The sequence below is a fragment of the Centroberyx affinis genome, unplaced genomic scaffold (assembly GCF_046629955.1).
Source record: "Centroberyx affinis isolate AG114_WGS23_722 - 3 ecotype Tasmania unplaced genomic scaffold, CSIRO-AGI_Caff_v1 ptg006177l_1, whole genome shotgun sequence".
NCBI lineage: Eukaryota > Metazoa > Chordata > Actinopteri > Beryciformes > Berycidae > Centroberyx > Centroberyx affinis.
In genome coordinates, this window is record NW_027283136.1 from 275,484 (window position 1) to 299,011 (window position 23,528).

The following is a 23,528-nucleotide window of genomic DNA, read 5'->3' on the forward strand; positions in this document are numbered from 1 at the left end:
ACCTTGTCGCTAAGGTTTTGGACAAGTGCCAATAATTTATACGATTTCTTCTTAAAAATAGTTGTCGTATGCCCAACTTCAGTGATTACACATAGGCGCACACACACTTCCATGTGGTTAAAATATTTAGAATTCAGGGAGACTTCTAGCCTCGCAGGAGGAGGCGGCCTGACAGGCCTCGCTGAGGGAACACAAGTCCCTCGGGCACGGGGACGGGCCCGTCTAATTAATGTGAGTTTCACTCTCCATTTGGTTCACATTAATGGGAAAATATTGTTTTCAGATTCACATTTTTCTAAAATATGGGCCTAACTAGCCTAGCCACACTTTTTACTGACTTAAAACAAGTTACAAGTGAAGAGAACTCTTTGGGTTAGGGTTGGAAAGGTGTGTGAGAGCTATGGGATGCCGTGCGTGTGGGCTGTAAGGCTGTGTGTGTGTGTGTGTGTGTGTGTGTGTGTGTGTGTGTGTGTGTGTGTGTGTGTGTGTGTCTCATCTCCTTTCCCACTCTAACTTGTTCTAAACGGCTCTTATTCAATGATTTTGTCGTTTTGGCTTATCCCTACATTACAAAAGCGAATGTTATTTTTATAATATTATACTGATGGAAAAACACTTTAAAAGTCACATCGCCACTGACAGCCCAGCGTCGATGTCCGATGACATCGTACATCGGCACAACCCTAGCACTGAGGAAATTGTATCAAAATTTGCATTCCACCTTTCTAATTTGATAAATCATCAGTCACATAAAAACCCTTGGATGGAAACCCAGCTACTGTAAGGCAGGCTGAATGAAATGAACTATGGCTTTGGCATCTCATAGCCACAAAATCATGGGGAAGCTCATCCCCTTTGAGTAAAGGCTTGAAAATCGATGCTCCGCTGTGTACAAAAGAAGCTGAAATACCATAAAAATTCATCAAAACGGACATGCCTGCATAAAGCCAGTCCAGTCCAGGTGTACACACGCTCTCCCTCTCCCTCTCCCTCTCTTAATGTCTCCCATTCACTCTCCGCTGTATTCTCTTGGGCTTACAGCCTGGCATTCACACATGCCGGCCAGCTGTGGAGCGCTGCGTGTGTGTGTGTGCGTGTGTGTGTGCGTGTGTGAGATGAGTCAAGATGCTCCTTTCAGAAGGGGGATGGGGGGGGGGGAGTTTGAAGGGAGGAGGCAATGGAGGAAAGACAAGAAGCAGAAGAGTGGAATGAAAAATATGGCGAGGAAGAGGAGCGGAGATGAAGAGGGAGACGAAGAGGAGGGGCGGGGTGTTTCGGACACCTGCTGCCGTGATGAGTCATACAACTGAACCCCCGACACACACACTCTCTCTGTGTGTGTGTGTGTGTGTGGACCACTGGCACCGCTGGCAACACCAGCAGCTAGAAGGCAACACACACACACACACCCCTGGCTGTGTGTGTGTGTGTGCGTTTAAAAAAGGCACACACACGTCTACACGGACACGCACGAGGCAAGGTAGCTGCATGCGTGTCTGACTTCTTGCGTGTGTACAGCAAACAAATCACCCTACACACACACACACACATATACACTGAGAGGGAAGGGTGTGGCTGCTGAGAGCTGGGATATTTATAGATGTGCTTCCTCAGAGAGAGAGGGAGAGAGAGAGGGAGAGAGAGAGAGAGCGGGAGAGAGAGCAAGGTCAAAGGAGAGAAGTGAGCTGACTGGACAAGTAAACCACCTGATCCATCTCTCTCTCTCTTCCTCTCTCTCTCTCTCTCACACACACACACACAGAGTCTCTTCCTGGAAAGCTGAAACTAATAGTGGTGAATGTGTCTTATTTCTCCTGTTCCTTTTCTGTTCGTCCATTAAGCGGAGAAGGCCTGCGCCGCCTCCATTCTTTCCATCCGTCTCCCTGGTTCTAACTTCAGCTGCTTTCTCGCAAAACTGAGGCACTCGTTCAACAGTCGCAGTAGAACCACAAACCCCCCCCCCCCGCTCCGACATCCCGTTTCCACTGATACAGCCGAGGTTTTTATCCTGTTCTCTGCTGGTTTATTCGTTCATACGGCGAATGTAAACACTGAACAGGAAGAGAAGATATGACGGCGTGGCGTTCGACTCTCCCGGGCTTCGGGGCTTTTTTTTTTTCTTTCGGCCACCCTAAAAAGGAAATCGGACACGATCCAAATCCCCAAAAATGTCATGGAATTTTTGTATTTTTATGCAAATTTTGTGTATTTCACACCTAATAATAAGCCTGAAGGGTTAAACCAGGGATATTTCTCACTAGGCAAATAGTCCGTATTTAAGACTCAAAGGCAACTGTTAACTGCATTTGAGTCCCTTTAAAGCCTTGAAATTAGATAATGCAATTTAAAACAACTGAAGACTTCTTCTTCTAGCCCTTTCAATGGAGGAGTGCACCGATGGTTTATGGAGAGTGCAACTTATGGGGAGAACGGTGCACCAAACTCCATTCAAAAACTGTCAGAAGTCTTCTGGTAAATGTGGCATTCAAATGATCCACGGAGCAGCATTTTATTTTAACTTTCAGAAGTGGTTCACACTGCTCGCTACCGCCCAAAATTGTGAGAACAGCAGCGAATTTCAAGATAAAAGTTGAAATTTTATGTAAAAAAAAAAGTGCTGCTTGGTGTATTGATGTACGCCGATTTGAAAAGTGACTCCTACTGATTGGAAAAATGTCTTAAGTTATGTTCCAGCAGGTGTGTATGTTTGCCGATAAGCAAGGCGACTTTCCGCCGACAGATTATCTGAATGGAGTTTGGTGTGACGTTCTCTCCGTACAAGAGAGCATTATGTATCAGGGCAGATCGAGGGAAACTAAACTTATGACTGGATCTCTGAAGACCCTACAAGTTCCTCCTCCTCTTCCTTCCTCCCCAAGACCCCACACAAGTCTTCCTCTCCTCTTTCCTCCTCCCCTCTTTTTTTCCAAAACGCACGCAAGTTCCTCGGTTTGAATCAGAAAGACAGAAAAAGAAAAGGAAAGACTGGTGGGTGGGGAGGAGCGGGAGCGGGGGCGGGTGGTGGTGGTAAAGAGGAAAAGATGAAAGGATAGACTCCTCTTCAGCAGGAAAGGGTGGAGTAGGAGGGGGGAGAAAAGAGGAGAAAGAATAAAAAAAAAGAAAAAAAAGATAGTTGGGTGTTTTGCAGCAGTCCACCATTTTAGAGGAGCAGTGAATGGCCGGCAGCCATTATTATGCTAAATTAACCTGGGAGCTCCAAGCCGCCACTCAAGATGGAGGAAAAAGCCTGACAACAGATAAGAGCTAGTTTACTAACACACACACACACACACACGGGGGCTGAGAATGGACCCCCCCCCCCTTCCCCTCAACCCCCACATTTCCTCTGCCTTCACACACACACACACTCTTGCGGCCGTGGAGTGGTCAGCAGCATGGCCCTCATTATCATTAGACGCCATTTTCTGCCACAAAGATTACCGACGACCCCTCCCCCAACACAGACACACACACACACAACCCTCCCCCTCACTGCCACACACACGCATACACTCCGGCCCCCCCCTCATTCCCTTCCCCCGCCTCTTTTCCAGCGGCCAACACACACACACACACACACACACACACCTCCCCCAGTGCTGACCCCTGCCTGCTGCTTTGGCCCCTCCCTCTTCCTGGGGATAAAAAGGAGCCGAGAGGAAAGAGAGAGAGAGGGGGGGGGGGGAGCGAGAGAGAGAGAGAGAGAGAGAGAGGGCGAGCAAGTCAGAGAGAGAGAGAGAGAAAGATGGGGGCCGTCCTGACACATTCCTCAGTCAGATCAAGTTTCCACCTCCACAATGAAATCACCTCTGACACTCTCTTTCTCTCTCCCTCTCTCACACACACACACACACACAAATAGTCTCACTCTCTTCACCTCCACCTCACTTCCATCTCTCTCTTTCTCTCTCTCCCCACTCCTCTCCGTCTCTCCTTCTGGTCGCCCTCTGATCCCAGACAGACAGATAGACGGCAAAGGGGAGGAAGTGAGAGAGCATGCCGTGTCAAGAGAAAGGGAGAGAGAGAGCGAGCGACTCTGCACGCATGGGAGTGAAGAAAATAGGAAGCGTGGCACAGAAGGAGGAAAAAAAACCACGACATTTTCATCGGGGCAAGTGTCGCCCAGAGAGGGGGAAAAAGAGAGAGAGAGAGAGAGAAAAGGAGAGAAAGGGAGTGATGAGGCCAGAGAAGTCCATGTAAACAGATAGTAGCGCAAGAGCAAAGCTGATATCCACTAGATCTATATGCTGCAAGTTTAAACTCATCCAATCACACTCCTCCCATGGTTACAAGCTCGGTTTGGAATAAAGGAGAAGAAGAACTGGGTAGTTAGCATGAGCAGCGATGGCCACCATGGCTCGAAAAGAGAAGCTCAAGCTGCAGAATAACTCGCAGAACTAAGCGGAGAGTCTCGACAGTGGTTTTAACCCTGCTGATCGGTATCTAGAGAAGAGAATGGGACTGGAACGCAGAGCCTCCTGTCTAGCGGCCGCGGCTCTACGCTTCACTAAGCCCTGTGATCACACACACACACACACACACACACACAGAGTCGGTCTCTTTTGCAGTTGCACGGCTCAGGGGTCGTGACCTCTTTGGTTCCCCCTGGTTGGTCATATGAGTGATGGATGCTGTGTGGGTATGTGTGTGTGTGTGTGTGTGTGTGTGCGCTGGCTTCTATCACGGTGGTTTCAGCACAGAGATTTCAACATTCAACCGTCTATCATTCTATCTACCGGGAGACTTGAGTTGCAAACAAATTCTAAATTCTGAATCCGGTAATTGCTTTGGATGAAACGCGCCTCTTAGAGCGTTTAGGCTGCCTTTCCAACTGGCATCGACATGCTCATATCCAGGTTGTGTCTCCATATGAATTAGCTAGATTACATTAAAATTTATCTCCATACACAGTGAAATTGGATCACCCAGGATATATGTTTATGCCAGGTGGAAGGGGGGTCTTAGTCATTTCATCAAGCAGCTGACACATGTTGGGAAAGGCTTCTACCCTGGTACTTCAATCCACAGAAACACCCAAACACACACTGTGCCTGTGTGGAGGTGCTGGTCCTACCTGGTTTTCTTGGGGGTCTTGGTCTTGGGCGTGGAGCTCTTGGCCTTCTTCTCCTTGGGCTCCTTGGGCTCTTTGGGGGTCTTGGGGGTCTTGGGCGTTTTGGGCGTCTTCGGGGCCTTGGGCTCTTTGGCCTCCTTGCCCTCCGCCTTCTCCTTTGGTTTCTTCTTCCGCTTCTTCTTCTCCTCCGCCGGCGGCGAAGAGCCCTCCGCCGCCCCCTGCTCCCCGGCGTCGCCCGCCGCCCCGGGGAACTCCGGCTTCCCGTCCTCCTCCGCCGCCGCCGCCTCCGCCGCCGCCTTCCGCCTTCCCTCGTCCTCCTCCTCCTCCTCCGCTACCTTCGCTTTCTTCTTCTTCTTCTTTTTTGGCTTGGTCTCCCGGCCGCCGGGCTGCTCGGCGCCGACGGGCTGACCGGTGGCGCCGGCCGTCGGCCTATCGGGGACCGCCGCCGAGGCGTCGCCCGACGGGTCCGTGGGGGAATGCTGGGGGGGAGAAAGGAGAAAGACCCGTTAGATGTCAGGTTGGTTTTGATTATTAAAACACAAAAGTAACGGAACTAGGGCTGCAACTAACGATTATTTTCATTGTCGATTAATCTGTGGATTATTTTCTCGATTAATCGATTAGTTGTTTGGTCTATAAAATGTCAGAAAATGGTGAAAAATGTGGATCAGTGTTTCCCAAAGCCCAAGATGACGTCCTCAAATGTCTTGTTTTGTCCACAACCCAAAGATATTCAGTTTACTGTCATAGAGGAGTAAAGAAACCAGAAAATATTCACATTTAAGAAGCTGGAATCAGAGAACTTTGACTTATTTTTCTTAAAAAATTACTCAAACCGATGAATCGATTATCAAAATAGTTGGCGATTAATTTAATAGCTGACAACTAATCGATTAATCGTTGCAGCTCTAAATGGAACGGTAGCAGAATCCAGACACCCACGGCACAATCTCCCACACAAATTTCACATTCAGATCCTCGGCTTTTGGCAGGGAAACCGTTTCAAAACATCCGCGCTAAATGACTGGAAACCGCATCAGAGTGTGCCTGTCCAGATCTGGCCGGTGTTCTGTTGGGTCAGGTTCACTGCTAGAGAGCGAGCTAGCAAACATAATAGCTGCTTTTCTCATTTTTCATTCAAGCAAACGATATCACACTAAATATGGAGCGGCCTGCACCCGTTTTCCATGAAGTGCGCCTGGTGTTGTTTTGCTGCAGCATGGGTTCAGCCATGCCCATGTGTGGGTCAGTACTGTTGTGCTTTCTGCAGGCGGGAGGAGGCTGAATTTGCCTGTAATGGCTGACTGGGGAGCAGTGGGGGAGGAGAGGATCCTAACATCCATCCATCCATCCATCCATCCATCCTGATACAAGGCTGCCACCTCCTCTCTCTCCTCCTTTCCCAGCAGGCTAGCCTTCGACAACAAACTGGCTGACACCTCCTTTTTCCTCCTGCCATCCCTCCCCCGCAGGCTTAACTCCTCTCTCCTTCCTCCTCTCCCGCCTTCCTTCCTCCCTCCCCGGTAGGCGCTCCGTGACAGGAAACTGGTTACCAGCTGTTGGGAGCCTCTCCAGCTGCCTCTCCTCTCTCCTCCTCCATTCCTCCCTCCTCCCCCTCCAGCTGCCTCTCCTCCCTCTCCCTCTCTTCCATCCCTCCCTCCCCTCCTCTTTCTCTCTCTCTCCAGCTGCTCAGGGTCCCAGTAGCAGATGGGAAATCAGGCATCATGACACGAATAAATTATCTCCATACTTCAAAAAGGCACAGCGAGGGAGTGCGTGTGTGTGTGTGTGTGTGTCATACGAGAGCGGGCGGGAGCGAGTATGCCTCCGAGAGTGTGTGTGTGTGTGCGTGTGTGCATGTGTAATGCACATGTGCACTTCTGTGTGTGTCAAAGTGTGTCAACGCCGTGTGTGTGTGTGAGCATCAGCAAGTTTGGAGCAAAATGCCACGGCAGCAGCTCCCCTCTGTGTATACACACACATACACATACACACACACACGTTTAGCCTAGCTTGGTCATGTTCAAATGGGGGGAAGAGAGAGAGAGAGAGAGTTGGTGCGTTATCACCGGAAAGTCCACCTGCATCAGGAGAATGCTAATGTAGCGTGTACACACATACACACACGCGTTTTGCACCAAACTCCTGCAAGGTCACGCATCGCACGAGCCGAGCGCACACGTGTACGCACGCACGCACACACACACACACACAAACACCTGCTGACACACGTAAACTGAGCCATTTAGACACACACACACGTTAGACAGCCAGGAGAGAGAGACAGAATGTGTGTGTGTGTGTGTGTGTGTGAGTGTGAGAGGGAGAGACAGAGATGCAATGCCAAGAGATAAATCTGTCCTCCTGCCAAGCTTCCCCAGATAATCAATCACGGGAATGACAATGGAGACACACACACACACACGCACGCACACACACAGAGAGTGTATGCACAAACAATCACACCCCCCTTGAGTCCTGCGTCAGGTTGGGTGCTCTGCAGGGTAATCTAGCTCACTGGTGTGTTGGGTTGCACTGGTTCATTTCCAGTACTATGGAATGGGCCGACTCCAATGTGTTTGAATTGAAACCGCTGATAGCCGATACTCACTATCTTTGAATCTGACAGTTTTTGGCCTTGGAAGACATTGTGCAGCCACAGGTCGCATAATTAATAAGTAAATATTCAATTTTGGAGGTATTCTATGTCATTATAGATAGTGGTCAAAGCAAGTAGTATATGGTTTGAATGTATAAACTGTTAGGTGAGTCAATGAATTGAATAAAAGACCCATAGTCAGTCATTCTCTCACACACACACACACACAAGGCTGCATGGTTAATATGACGGGCTGAGAGGAGCTGAATGGTGTCGAGTTGCATCTCTCAGAGGATGGGAGGTGGAGGGAGGTTGGAGGAGGAGAGAGTAGAGGGACGAGGAAGCTCGGGGAGAGATAGAGAGGGAGAGAGAGAGACACACACACACACACAGCTGGAGGAAGAGAGAGACGAAGGGTTAATGTACCAGACAGGAACACTTAACACTCCCCGAGAGGAGAGAGGGGGGAAAAGAGATCCCGTTCTCATCGTTCACCCTCTCCTCCCTCTACCCATCCGTCCACGCTGCTTTCCATCCTTTCCCTCCACCTCTCCCGAATATGCAGGTATATTGGTTTTTGTTGGAACGCTGGTATTATTGGCTCGGTCGAATAATCTTTTCCCTATCCGAGGTCTGTATCCCTACCGCACACACAACATTCACCATATTGGTAAATAGTTTTATTCTTTTTTTTCTGTACTGCTTTATATTTGTGTCATCTGATGGGTGGGTAAATATAACTCTAAATACTATTTTCTTGCAGAATTTTGAAAATCAGAATGCAGCTGTACAGAAAGCTAATGGAAATCTTGAAAGCTGAGATATTGCAATTCTAAAAATTCAAAACAGCAGTTACTTGACGGTGCTTGGCCTTTCCACTGCTAGAGCAAAGCCAAGTGTAAACAGTCTTAAAGCTCAATTATAATGTTTCAGAGGAGGGCACCTGCAGAAGGAAGCAACACAAGCGTGGCTCAGCTTTTCAGAGCAGTGAGGTGGGATTTCCAGTGAAATCACTCCACCTCCTATCTGCTGGACCACCACAACAAAGATGGATCAGCTTACTAGAGCCTGGCTTGGCGATACCGGTGCGTGTCTTATCCGTCCTCGAAGGATGGTGAGCACGGGAATTCTTAGAGAGTGAGACTATGTCGTTCCTCAAGACCGCTGTTGCTGAATGCACACAGGAAATGGAGGAACTATTTTGGTTATTCTCACTGGTCCATAGATTTAAAACAACATGGAGGAGAATGAAGCAGAAACCCTCAAACCTACAGCTGCCATAAATATGACAGAGGTGAGAAAATATTGCACAAGTCAGTTGCAAAAGTTTAGGACGTTGTGGTGAAACTGGTTCTGCACACAGCTTGCATGCACTTCTGGTGAAACATTCGATGTCAGCCGATGAACGGGATTTGTTAATTGGTGCGATCCCACAAACATCGGAGAAGCTATTAAAGATTAGGGAAGCGTTTCCTCGAAGCTGCAGAGCCACAGAGAGCTGGACGCTATGGCAGCTCTCTGACAGAGTGTATGAGTGGGGGAGGGGTGAGACAGGCATGTTATATGTCAACTAGAGTGCTGCACGCAACACACTCAGTCAGTGTGCGTGTGTGTGTGATGTAGAATAAAGGTCGCAGAGCAGCGCTCTATCAGAGCTGTGACCTTGAGCTGCTGACGAAGGCATGCACGTGTGCGTGTGTGCATGCGTGTGTGTGTGCGTGTGTGTGCGTGTGTGTGTAATAACCATGCTTAGTGAACAGATGGAGCTTAGAGTACCAGACATACAGTCATCATGACTGACTGACCGGCTTGGTGTGTGTGTGTGTGTCTCTTTCTAACAAGTGCATCATGAGGCACAGAAAGTCCTCCCTCCCCCGCCACACACACACCACTCTGAGCACTCCTCCAGCCAGGCTATCCCATTTCCCTAGGCGCATTTGCCATCCCATTCCAGACCACACTAGCCAGGCAACACTGTTGGTGTGTGTGTCTGTATCTCTGTCTTTGTTGTGTGTGTGTGTGTGTGTGTGCGCGCAATGACGGGGGGCTCCCGGGCCCGCGGCTAGAGCCAGGACAGCGCATGGAGTGCACCCAGGCGAGGAGCAGGGCTCACCAGTCAACCTGGCATCTAGGTCAGGAGCGCTGGATAAATTAACTGTGACGGCTGAAATGTCAACCACAAAACGCCTCAACGCGGGGAGGGGGGCGGGGTGTGTGTGTGTGTGTGTGTGTGGGAGGGGTAGCCGACGAGAAGAGAGGGGAGTGGTGTGAACGAAAGAGAGAGAGAGAGGACTAGATCTGTGTGTGTGTGTGTGTGTGTGTGGTGTGTGTGGCCACAGGGCTGCTATTGTGTGTGAATGGGTCAGTGGAGAAAGGGGGCTTTGAGCAACAAAACAAGCTAATGGAAGCTGGGGGCACGTGACGCAAGCAGCAGCGCACGCACGACACACACACACACACACACACACACACACAGCGTGCCATTGAGAACTGCCAACCTCCTCTTCCCACCAGCCCTCCCCCTCTTTTGCTAGAGATCCTGGACTCCCTCTCTCTAGATATTTGGTTGTTTTCCACCCACCCCCCTTATCACTTTATCGCCCCCCCCCCCTCCCTCTGTCTTCCTCACTGTCTCCCTCTCTCGCTGTCTCACTCTCTTTCCCGCTGTCTCCCTCTACCCCGCACATCGGCTACACACCATTAACGAACGCATGACACCTCTGAATGGACAAGGCAAACAGTAAGAGACAGAGGAAAGAGAGAGAGAGAGAGAGAGAGAGAGAGAGAGAGAGAGAGAGAGAGAGAGAGAGAGAGAGAGAGAGAGAGAGAGAGAGAGAGAGAGAGAGAGAGAGAGAGAGAAGAGAGAGAGAGAGAGAGAGAGAGACGTGGGGAGAGGGAGAGAGAGCGGAAGGAGAGGAGACGGGGAGGAGGGAGAGACAGGAAGGGAGGTTTCCTCTACTGAGGGGCGAGGTGAGGGAGGGAGAGAAAGGGAGGGAGGAGAGATTATGCTGGTGGCGCCTGTGTGTGTGTGTGTGTGTGTATGTGTGTCTCAGGATATGCAGCTCACAGGAAACAAACAGCTGTAAAAATCCATTTCCCACACACACACACACACACACACACACGGAAACACAACCACAAAACCTCACACACGTACACACATAAGGCCACCAGCAGCAGACACAAAAGGCAAAACACACACCAATATGAACACACACACCCCAACCCCCACTGAACCAGTACCCGATGCACCGCTGTGTTCTCAAATGTCATGCACACACACACACATTACGCACTCACACACACACACACTTCCCTACAATTGCAAACACACACATTCCCCCACCCACATGAAAAATAAACATCCACACAGAATACACCCACACATGAAAACAAACACACATGCCGTCTCGGTCTCTCTCTCTGTCTCTCTCTCTCTCTCTCTCTCTCTCACACACACACACAGAGCCGCTACCACATCAAAGCGTTTGTTTTTGCCGGAGACTCACCTGTATGTGAGGCACTTTCTGCGGGGTGAGAGGGGGCGAGGAGAGGGGGTGGGAGGCGGGCGGCGCCCATGGGTGGGAGGCCTGGCTGGGGGGAGGGGGCGTGCTCTGCAGGTGGTGGGGGTGGGGGGGCAGGTGCGCGTGCTGCGTCTGGGCGCCCGGGGCGGGCGGCGCCAGGCCCTGGTTCGGGGGCGGGGCTCCGTGCTGGCCGACCGGCGCGCCCTGGAAGCCCAGGGGAGCGGGCTGCAGCGGCTGCCCGCCTCGGGGGGCTTGCTGCTGGGCCTGGAGCAGACGCTGGTCCCCCCCCTGGCCGACCGGGGCTTCGTGAGGCCCTGCAGGAGCGGGAAACGAGGAGAGGGCAACAGAGTCATCACTCACTCAGGTGCATGATGGCAACAGCCAGATGGTGGCAAGCATTGAAATGTGTCACCAAACTAATTCCACAGCAATATATAAATGAAAGAGAAACTCTGACACTTAGCAACTTCAAGGAAATTGAAACTTTCATTCAAATTGAAACAGACAGAGCGTAAATGCTGGCCAATATAGTGGTTCACATCATACATAGTTCCAGTCCATGTTGGATACATTCCAACGGAAACAGAATGAGCCCAGTGCAGTCAGCTCATACGGGAGATTAAGAATGAAAATTTACATTAGCAGAATGATCCAGGGTCAACGTGGCAGGAGAGGTTTTTTGAAATTTACTGTATAGTATCAAATAGTTATGCTTCTTGTCATACTCATCATAAAACACTAGGCTTTCTGTGTAGGGCTAATTGAGTCATTTACTCTGGCCTATATTCTGCTCCCATCTAGGACACACCTGCATGAAATAAATTGTGGCACATATAGCAGCCAGTGACAGTCTTTAAGGTTTACTGAATCTCATGGCCATTTCCCATCCGTCCAAATTAAAGGAAAGTATTCAATTTAAGTCAGTTGGGGCCACAAGGAGGATTATTAAATGCCCGGAAGTGTCAAAGCAACATGTAACATGGGAAGGCAACTATTGGCCTGTATGTGCTTACCTTGCTGTGGCTGGTGCTGGGGCCGGTTTGGGCCGATTTGGGGCCCACGCTGCGGCCCCATGCCTGGATACATCTGCCCTGCGCTGGGGGGCATGTTGTGGGGGTGCTGGTGTTGAGGGTGCGGCTGGGGGTGGGCGGTAGACAGAGGGGTTTGGGGGGTTCTCTGCGGGAGGGCCATGGGGTTGGGTGGAGACTGTAGGGGTGTGTACCCCGAAACCTCCGGGGGGCCGGCTAGCCCTGCGCTAGGGGGTCGGCCCTGCTGGGGAGGGGGGGTCGGTGTGCCCAAACCCCGCATGGGGGACATGGAGGAGGGGGAGGGGTAGGATCCCTGAGCTGGGGGGGCAAGGTGAGGCTGGGGTTGGTTTTGGGGCTGGGGCAGGTTCTGGGGGTGCTGGGGGTGGTTTTGGGGGTGCATAGGCTGGCCCTGCTGCCCCGCCTGCTGCTGCTGCATCTGGGCAGAATGGGGCTGATGGGGTTGGGGTTGGTGTGTTGGTCCAGGGGGGTATCGCTGCCCCTGTGGCCCAGCTGCAGGGCCTGATCCCTGGGTATATCTCTGGCCCAGCTGCCCTGGTCCCATGGCCTGGCTGGTGTTAGCACTGACATTAGCATTAGCGCCCTGGCCCATCCCGGGTCCCATCCCCTGACCCATGGCTCCATACTGGGCCTGATAGCCCGGGTACTGGCCACCACCGAAACCAGCCATGCCCTGATGGTGCTGGTGGGGGTGCGGAGGCTGCCGGGAGGGGGAGTGTGGGTATCGGGGTGTGTGGCCCATGTTGGGGTAGCCCTGGGGTTGCGGCTGGGGCTGGGGGTGTCTCATCTGGGGCCCCCCCATCCCAACATGTCCCAGGTAGTGAGCTGGGTCCTGAGCAGGAGGGGGCGCCATGCTCTGCGGAGGGTAGTGTTGGTTCATGCGAGCTGCGTTGGGAGCGGGCTGGCCTTGCATCCCGCCGTAGTCGCCCCGAGACATCTGATAGGCTCCCATCTGGTTGGGCGCGCCCCCTGGCTGCGTCGGAGGCTGCTGATAGGCCGTTCGGCTCTGCTGCTGCTGCTGCTGCTGCTGCTGCTGCTGTTGCTGCTGGCCCCAAACTGCACCCCCGCCCCCTCCGCCACCAGCATCACCCGGGTAACCATGGTGAGGGTTGGTGGGGTTAGCGGGGTTGTTGTGGTAGCGGGCGGCCATGCCGTTCATGGCCGCGTTAACGTTCGGCGGCCCCTGGCTAGGGCCATTCTGGGCCATCATTCGTCCCCCAGGGGCCCCAGCTTGATCGTAGCCCGTGTAGGGACCGTGGTCATAGAGCTGCCCGAGTTTAGGCTGCCCCGGGCCGGGTCCGGCGCCGTGGAGCATCCCCTGGTGGTAACCCCCGGCGCCCTGGTGCTCATGGCCCAGAGAGGGATTGGTCTGCTGGGCTAGAGGGTTGGGCTGGCCTGGGGCGGGCTGCTGAGGAAAACAGTCACCTAAACCGTCTAAACCGTCTGAGAACAGCCCTGCATCGTCCCCAAACAAACTCAACATCCCTGGGTCCGCCATGGCTGGGTGGGGGGCCCACGGATGCAGGGATTGGATGGAGGGAGGTGTGTTGTGCGGTGAGGAGCTAATCTGTTAGCTGCTAATCTGAAGCCTGCTACTCCATGGTCCTCCTTAAGGCTCCTAGAGAGACAGACAAGGGTAGGAGAAGAGGATGAAGGACAGAGCAGAGAGAGGGGAGAAAAAAAGAGAAACCACAGTATTAGTATTGGCAATTCCATCCCCCAAAACCCCTCCCCCCCAGGGTAAGAGTTGCTGAGCAGTGGTGCATGTTTAGCAAGTAAATCAGTTGTAAACCACCCCAGAAACACCACACACACACACACACTCAAAACCCCTCCACACACACACAGTCACCATACACATTAGCACTCCCCCAAACCCTCCCCTCCCCCACCGCTGTTTCCATTTTACTACCAAACAAAAGAACTTCTTTCTTTTACAACACACACTCAGAGTCATTGAGTGTGTGTGTGTGTGTGTGTGTGTGTGTGTGTGTTAGAACAAAGGACCCAGCAGATGCAACTCTGTTTGAACAGCAGCAGCTGCCAACCAGCCAGCCAGCCAATCAGCCAGCCAACAAGCCGGAGAGCTATTCAGCAAACCACAGACAGTCAGTCAGCCGGCCAACCAGTCAGCCAGCTACCTAGCTAGCTAGCTAGCTAAGCAGCCAGTCAGTCAACCAAGCAGTAGATTAGTCAACCGGTTAGTCAGATAGAAAAGTCAGTCAACCAGCCAGTCAAGTCCTGGCAGATGTGTGAAGACAAGAGTGAGCCACCTGCTACCACACCAGCCTCTGTGTGTGTGTGTGTGTGTGTGTGTGTAAGTGTGCATGTCTGCGTCTCGCTGGGTGTAAAAGGAAAATAAACATGTATGCATAGTGCAAGCCAAATTCATTGTTAACATGCAGGTCTAGTGTGTGTGTGTGTGTGTACAATCAGAAAAGCTAAGGACTTATGGAGGTGAGTGAGAGAGATAATGAACGCTGAGGGATTGGCTGCCCAATGAAAGCACACCACTCAGTGTGTGTGTGTGTGTGTGAGTGAGAGAGAGAGAGCGAGCGAGCGAGCGAGCAGGAAGGTAGGTGGATCTCAGCATGCATGAATGAGTGTGTGTAGGCCATATTACAGAGTGAGACAGGGAGGAGGCGGGGGAGGTTTGCTTGTTGCTTCTATGCATTGCCAAAACACACAAGCCAACTTCCCCCGCTACAGAGTTCCCCTCCCCCTCACTCCGTCCTATCCCCCCCCATCCATTGGTCCTTTATTACATGTATCATCAACATCAGTATAACAAATGAATTATGATACCTTGGTATAATTACTGTAAACAAATGAGACCATGGTGGAGACGACTGGTCTGTGTCTCACGTCGGTGGTTTTGTTGTTGCTAGTATTTCTCAAAACTCAGACCACATCTCCCATAAACCCCGTTGCTTCCTGTCACAAAGAGGATGTTTTGTCTGTCTTTGCTGAAGGGGATAAACATATTGTGGCCATTCACTCTTTCTGCCATTGCCAGAAACTCTGAAAGCTTTAGATCCATTTTCCCCACTTCCTGCCTTGTGCCGTAAAGAAGCCTTCCTTTGTGCCGTAAAGCAATAAAGAAACCAGAGCGTATAAGGGTATATACAACTTGTTTCCAGGATCTGTAAGTGTAATCAGAATACCACAACAAATGAAATGTCTTCTGTGGAAAGACTACAAAAGGAGCAACTCAAATAAATCAATATTCTTTAATCTAGCGAGAAACTGTTTGGCAGGGTAGCATTTGTGAATTAATTTGAAGGCCGAGTCTTTAACCTTGTTAGTGGCAAAGCATAACCACCAAACCTGTCTCCAGCCAAATCTACTCACATATCCTTTCCAGCACGTCTCCATCCACTGTAAAGTAGTAGATTAGCAGTCAGTGTAAGGTAGGCTGAATAAAAACACTTCTAGTTGTTATGACATTTTTTAAATCTTTATATAATGTAAAATGAGGTTATAACCAATTATTCAATGTCTAGCTTCCAGGTGTCAATAAGGAAGTCTGATTCAGTCAATAGTCAGCCACCCTAATCGACATTAGCATGACACACGATCAGGCCTTCATGTAAAGCAGCCTTCACTTCAGGCCACTGCCATAGAATGGGCCTCCTGCTAGGAGCCTTGACCTCCACAAAGCCTGACGTTAGCAGCCAGCCTTGTTGTGTAAATAACACTTAACAATCCTCTTCCTCCACGGCCCGCGACACCAAAAACAAGCTGCCTACAGAAAGACAGGGGGACGGACTCTGTTCAACTTTTTACCACGCCATGATCATCAGGAGGAAAATTCAGACAAGTTGGGGTCAGACACATTACTCATCTATACCTGTGGCTTTCAAGCTTAATCATGGTATGATGGAATCAAATCATGCCTGTGGTTCATTCAGTAGTAACATAATTCACTAAAGGAAGTAAAAGTTGTATTATAGTGAAAATTCAACTTCATTCAGCCCTCTTCTCATATGCACATTCATTTCAAACGACAGGATTCTATGATGGTTAAGACAACACATACTCTGGTATTTTATAATAAAGCACCTTGTTGTGTAAGCAGTGCTTCTGTGCATGTATGAAATATGCTATAAGCTATGTTTGCTAATGGTTCAGTTGCCAACTTTAACTAGCAAGCCAAGTATCCTAATGCTACTGTGTTCTCCATAGAAGAAATGAAGGCCGCTGATCAACTAGAGATCACACTCAAATACACTGATCATTACCTAATAAACTGATCATTAATTAGTTTGATACATCATTACAATGAAGACTATAAGACCTGTATGACCATAAGACTGTATAGAACTTGGGTCTTGTTTTCAGCTTTGATTGAAATCAATGCAATTCAGTGACTTTATTGGCACGACTGTTCATCAGAAACCATATTACCAAAATGGTAGGCCGATACAAAATGATCATTTCCAAAAGTTTATACTAGGGTTAGCAGGCTAACATATCATTTTGATTATATACGGGTACAATTAGGGTTGGGTATCATTTGGATTTTAACAATTCTGATTCCACTTATCAATTCTGGTTCTTAATGATTCTTGATTATGATTTTTTTTTTAAATATGACTTTACACAAGTCATATTCAGAAACTTCTAACTTGTGCGCACATTCAAAAAAAACAATAAAGACCCGGGAATTTTTCGAAGTCTTTGTAAGAGTCACAGTTCTCACTCCGACTCTGGTATGGCCGGTATGAAGAAAGGTATGTATGTTTTCTGTCTCTGGAGCTGTATGTGTGTGTGTACAGTTCAATCCTACCGCACTTGAAGTAGGTGTGGAATACGTGTTCCTTAGTTCACAGTCTTCTTACTGCAGGCAACAGGTTCTGTATCTTGTGGGTGGGCTTACCATCCAGTGCTGGATTAGTTCAGAGAGCTAATACTTTTAGTAAAAACTCGATTGCAGCTAGTGGACTTTTAGATCGCTAACGCTTTTAGCATAACTCAATGGAGTTGAACATAGCGAAAATTAGCATCACAGCTAGCGGACTTTATCGCTAACACTTTTAGCATTAACTAAACTGCATAACTAAGAAACAGGAAACTTATTCTTCTTCTTCGTTGGTTTTACTGGCGGACTACAAACCAAAGGTGCATGCCGCCACCACGGAAACTGAAACTAGCGCGAGTGAAATTTGTTTAGGAACCGATAAGCAGAATCGAAATGAAAATGTCTTAATGATTCCTTTGGAATCAGAATTTTGGAACCGGTTCTAATTTGGAACCAGTTCTTGATGCCCAACCCTAGGTACAATATTGTTTTTTATTAAAAAGCCGATACCAGTGTCACCCACCACTGATATGATGCAGTTTAATGACTACATATTTACTGCAAAATGTATCAATACTACATGGGTCGTCTATGGGAAGACTTTAACCTGAATTGAATCAAATGTGAAACTTTGTAATTAAAACCGATCTGAAGCAGAATCCACACAAGTATGCATCAATATGGACAATGATTTTACGTGTTTTTGGTCTAACTGCAGTTTCAGAGGCTTTTCCACCCTGACAAGAACACAATTCTTGAGTAAACGATGAACACTTGGAATTTTTTGGAATATTTTGGCATGAAAATGGGCAAAATTTGAGGCACTGAATACAGGCACAAATATCAGCTACTGGCAGCTTCGATCTAAAAACACTGTTATCGGCCTTCAAAATCCCCAATATCCGTCTGAAACCTCTCACCAGACCATCATGAAGACAGCCTCTTACTCTGCGCTGATATAGTCTGCTGTTGGGGAACTTGCGGCTACTAGATCTCAGCAGTGTAAGTAGCAGCTGGGAAACAGTGTGTTGAGTCACATCGCTTCCCCTGCAGCTCTGCTAAATCACTACAGGTTGGTGCCAACACGGGGAGAACACGTGATGGAGGGAGAAAAAAAAAGAGAGAAGGGGGGGGGGTGTTTCCGTGTGTGTGTGTGTGTGTGTGTGGCAGATGAGAGTAATTGGGTGTAATTTCACATCCTTCGCAGCGAGCTACTACGAAGGCGACCGACTTCCTGTCTAACTCTCTCAGACGCACGCACTAAATTAGACCCTGAATTCGACAATACAAAATAAATGTAGCTGTATGAGCACGTGCGGGTGTGTGCGGGTGTGTTCGAGTGTGTGTGTGTGTGTGTGCGCGACTGCCCCGGGGCTTTCATCAGATCACAGCTCTGGTTAAGAGCAGGAAGAGAAGAAATCCTTCCTTTCCTCCGCTCGGCCTGCTCGTTTCAGCCTGGCCTTAAGAGGTTGGGCCTCCCGCTAGATAACACTCGTCTGTCTGTCTGTCCCCCTCTTCACTTCGCTTTCTTTCCCTTTCATCTCCTCCGTCCTCTCGTCTCTTTATCCTCTCTTCATCCCCCTGTTCCCGGGCGCGAAACCTCATTCAGCGCGACGGTCGGTAAAGACGAGCTCTCTGCTCGCTTCACCTTTACTCCTACAACTCTCCTCCTCCCCGCAGCTTCCTCTCCCCATTCAATCTGAACTCGATCTCTCGTCTTTCTCACATGGAGTACGCACACACACGCACACACACACATACACACACACGGTTTGGCGTCGAGGCCCAGCTGTCACGGCAGAGGGAATTAGGTGAACGGTCAGTGTGCCGCTTTAGACGCCAAATCTCATCAAAGGATGAGGCATTTAGCCCACCACTCCTCCCCCCTGCCGCAACACACACACACACACGTGGTGCGGAGTCAAGGAAAGGGTAAGGGAGCCGGAGTAGATGAGGTGCACACACACACACACAAATACACGTCTGAACACCACAGCACACAGTCGATATCAAGGAGACCGCCTCTTCACTCCCACTGTAGGCAACAATACCAGGCTCTGTGTGTGTGTGTGTGTGTGTCTGCTGTCATGAGCACAGCAGGCCTTCCAGCTCCTATCTAGTGGCCCTTCACTAACACAGTGAACTAGCCAGAGACACAAACAGAGACTACTGAAAACGAAAAAAAAGACCAAAAAAAAAGACCATGTGGATCTGCATCAGTCTGTGTCTGTTCACAATATTATTTCAGCTATTCGACAAATGTGTTTCCATCGCATTTTAGCCTGCCATCTCATTTCTTTAAAATCGACACATCGCTGGGACAGTAAGACAAGATGCACGGGGGACGCCAAGAAGTGCTGTTCGGGACGCTTTCAGGACCGAAGGGGAACGGCCCTGAGCAAAAAGCATGTCCCAAAAAAACAAAAGCTTGAGATACTGTATCGGGACTTTGACCTTGGAGTGGCCCGACACTTTTATAGAGCAAATTAAACGGGAATGCGGGTGGGAATATGAAAAAGGCCATTGTTTAAGTCGGTGTATTTTCATTGCTGTAAGCCTCTGAGATTAACGTCGTAAATGACAGCTACCGCCTCACCTGTAACCGCCGAGTCATCTCTCAATAGGTGGAGCACAAAGAGCCGGCCTTCTTGATAGATGAACTGACAAGAGGCGAAAATACACGCTGCCCGCGCTACTCTGTCGAGCCGTAATTATCGAGGCCGTCCATTTAGCTAAACCCAAACCACATAATATCACTGCCGAGCTGCTTCAAATGAATGGCTGCTGTGGCATGCGGCAAGGTTACGCAGAAAAGGGGCTGCGGCGTGTTAGAGATGTGCCTTCGCTCAACACAGAAAAACTGGAACGGGAACAACAAATCTTCTTATTTAAAACAGAAAAATACATTTTCAAAGGCCAAAAGTATAGCCTACTTGTATGTACATGTATCTCTGTTGGAGGCAATATACAGGCCGACTGATGATTCCATCCAAATGTGAAACAAACTGTAATCATTTTTGTAAACATCGCACAAAATTAAATGGAAATGAGGTGCGTTTTAAGGCTGGGCGATATGGTTGAAATCAATATCATGATAATCGTAAGGATTTTTCTCGATATCAATATATATCGCGATATGGTTCATGTATGCAAAATCACGTTAAATAATCAAATGAATGTTCATCTCATTGAACCGAATGGTAATGTTAGGTGTGATGTCAAACAAAACTGAAATTTTCAAATAATAGTTTTCAAGTAAAATTTGCTTGTCATCATCAATTTAGACGGCAGAAATGTGTGTCACGATATTAAAATATCTTCATATCATCACGATATGATTCCACTGAAAGATGATAAACGATAATATTGAATTATCGCCCAGCCCTAGTGCGTTTCCATCAGAATTAAGCAGTATTGGACTAGTTGTTATTGTTCTTTGGTGTCTGCAAATGTTGGCCATATTTCATGATGTCCAAATCTCAAAACAAACAAATGCACTTGGCAATATTCTAAAATGTACCAACTTAACAGCCATACAACCAATGTGGAGCCTTCTACATGAGTGCTTGCATCACTATCACATAACTTCATAATCAAGAAAAAAAAAAAGTTTTCTGCCCCCGAGGGAACAACTAAAACTTTTCTGTGCAACCTGCCATTTCCGTTCTGCCTCTCTCATAATTGGCATAGAAAAAAAAACACCCGAATGGAAACCCGGCTACCTATCGCCGAGCCGAGTGTGAGCGGTGTGCGTCTTGAGGGCGAAGGGAGCGTCCCGTCCTCCCCCCCCCCCCCCCCCGGACCAGCCGACAGCGCTCGGTGCGCCGTCAGCCGTCGGGGCGGCTTTGGCAGCCTCGTCTGTAGCCTCCGGGCTTTACTACAGGAAATCACTGCCGTGTCAACACCGCCGTGTTTCCTCTGAGAGACACACAGACAGAAACAGAGAGAGAGAGAGAGACGCGCTGAAGTGAAAGAGAAAGACGCGACCGCAGAGAGAGAGAGAAACGTAGCGACATTCGTAACTAGCCCGACTAGAGAGAGAGAGAGAGAGAGAGAGCGCGCAGGCTAGAGCACCTTTAGAAGTGACTGATCTCCCTCTTCCTCCGGCTTACGCACACAAACACACACCTTCCATTACCGCCAGGATCTAAAGCCACTATAATTTATACCTTTGTTCCCAAATGGAGGACACCACGCCGGAGCTGGCTAGCTGCGTGTGTGTGTGTGTGTGTGTGTGTGTGTAATTACGCACAAGTGAAGGGATGCAGGGCGGTGTGTTTGGGGCTGGGATTTGAGGCCCGGAAGGAAGGGAGAGAGAAAGGAGGGGGGGGGGGAGAAAAAAAAGAGGGGGAGAGAGCAAGAGAGAGAAGCAGTGAAGCTAGAGAAAATCTGGTTATTTTACGCACGGCTGCGCCGTTAATGGACAGAGTGTGTGTGTGTGTGTGTGGAGGGGAGGGGGTCAGCAGGAAGGGGCTGTGTTTATCCAATCTGTTCCCTGCCTTTACCATGTGGTAGGAAAAACCACTGGCCAGCTCTCAGTCTGAACCCAGAGGACACAGAGGCCGAGACAGAGAGAGCGAGAGACAGAGAAATAGGCCACAGGCTAGCCAAGGAACCTGCTACTAGAGTGTGTGTGTCAGTTAGACTGTGTGTCGAGTATGAGAGAAAGAGAGAGTGTGTGTGTGTCCCGCTCACACAGCTCAGGAACCTGTTAGAGTCGCTGGACACTGAACCGGTCTAGCCTTTTGGAAATCACTTGCCACTGCATGCATGTGTGTGTGTGTGTGTGTGTGTGTGTGTGTGTATGCGTGTCAAAGATGAGAGGTGCAGTTGTGCATGTGGTCATGACACTGAGGGACAGAGGGGGAAAGGGAAGGAGGAGGATGAGTGGAAAAGAAAGGGAAGCAGTGCAGAGAGAAAGAGAGGGGGGGAGAGAGAGGATAGGCTTGTTTTGCTGGCCTGGACGGGCCTTATCTAGATCAACAGGCCTGGAAAAGCAGAAATGAGCAAAAGTCTAGTTTACACTATTGACTATTGTTTGCATCTCCTGAATAACCGTTGCAATGTTTCTTGTGCAAGCAAAAGCCTCGCTCATTGAATTAAATCCCTTTAAAATAAGATTGAAAAGTGGCGTTAAAACCACTTTTTTCCAGATTCAAAATGATGGGATTGAAAGGTCGACACAGTTAGACTCTTCGGCGGTTCTTCAATAATTAAACACACTATTCTGGCACACTGGATAAGTCGATCCATATTGTCCTGTGTTGGAAGTCAAACGGAGAGGGTGCTGGCTTGGTTTGGACCAGACCTGGGCTCAACACACTGGCAATTCACAATGTGGATTTTCTTCCACATTCGACAAGTAAAGAAAAAAACGTTCTGCTACAACACAGTTCTCATAAAGACTCAGAGAATGAATGCTTTGTCATTACGAGGTGAATAGTCTCTATTGAAAGTGAATTGCCCCCAGGAATGATTTGAATCCAGACCGATGGTCTTAAAACTCTCTGGTGCAAGGTTTGTCTAGAGGTCACCAACCACACTGCTGCATATGCCTGACTTGCCTTCTTCTAGATCCAGCTTCAACTCCGGTCGAGTCACTACCTGGGGAGCCACAAGGTCACAAGCCAACCGCAGTCACACTTTCAGAAAGGGGGTAGACTTCTCGCAAACTACAGGATTTATCACCACCTGGGTGTCAACCCGGCCCATTCAAAAGGCACCAGTGGTTTGGCTGGTGAGATATTTGCTGCCCCTTGCAGGGAAAGTAAATGAAGCGTTGGAGATGCTTCTGAGAAGCAAACAAAACGGCGATCACACGCAGCACTTTCTTATTTGCATTTTATAACAGGATTAAGCTATGATCTTTCACAGAAATGGTTATCATAAATCACGCAAGATTCTGAAAAGCCTGAACTATCCCTTTAAGCAAGAATAGGGAAGTGCACAAACACACAGAGAGAGAGAGTATACAACCAGGCTCTCTAGTGTGCTACCCCCACAGCTCCCTAATCAATCACTATTGACGAGCCCTCTTAGACCAATGGGATAGATCGGTTTGGACAGCGTCCCCAGAGATTGGCCGGTTTCCCCCTCCCTGCCCCGCCTGCCTGCCTGTTAACAACCAATTAGCTTCCCGAGGCCTTCCCCGTAAAGGCCGCGGGGGTAAAGCTCTCCCCGGGGACGCGCGCATGCCTCTCCACAGTCGATGTGCTGCAAAAACCCCTCCAGTGCACAGGATCATAAAAAAAAAAAGGTGCCGTATTTGAAAACTGTAGCTGCAGCCGAGCGATACTTTTCTAGTGGCGTCTGGATGCGAAAACCGGTTCCAGAACTGGTCTTTTAGGGGCACGCGCTATAAATAACGACAAACCCTCCCTATAACGTACACCTGTGCACCGCAAGGGACAGTGGTAGGGACATGTGCAGTGGGTAAATACACGTATTAAGAACTGTGGGATACGTTACGCTTACGTGGGTAACACTT

At 49.3% G+C, this 23,528-nt stretch overlaps 1 protein-coding gene across 1 annotated transcript in view; it reads right to left on the reverse strand.

Annotated features, from left to right (window-relative positions):
• Nucleotides 1–23,528, reverse strand: part of chd7 (chromodomain helicase DNA binding protein 7) — a 69,754-nt gene that overhangs the window by 39,752 nt on the left and 6,474 nt on the right. Inside the window, exons 2-4 of the mRNA XM_071512213.1 lie at nucleotides 12,208–13,858; nucleotides 11,180–11,508; nucleotides 5,075–5,550 (exon numbers count right to left, since the gene is read on the reverse strand). Of these exons, the coding sequence (XP_071368314.1) occupies nucleotides 5,075–5,550; nucleotides 11,180–11,508; nucleotides 12,208–13,738 (2,336 nt within the window). The 5' untranslated portion in view covers nucleotides 13,739–13,858. The remainder of the gene's footprint in view (nucleotides 1–5,074; nucleotides 5,551–11,179; nucleotides 11,509–12,207; nucleotides 13,859–23,528) is intronic.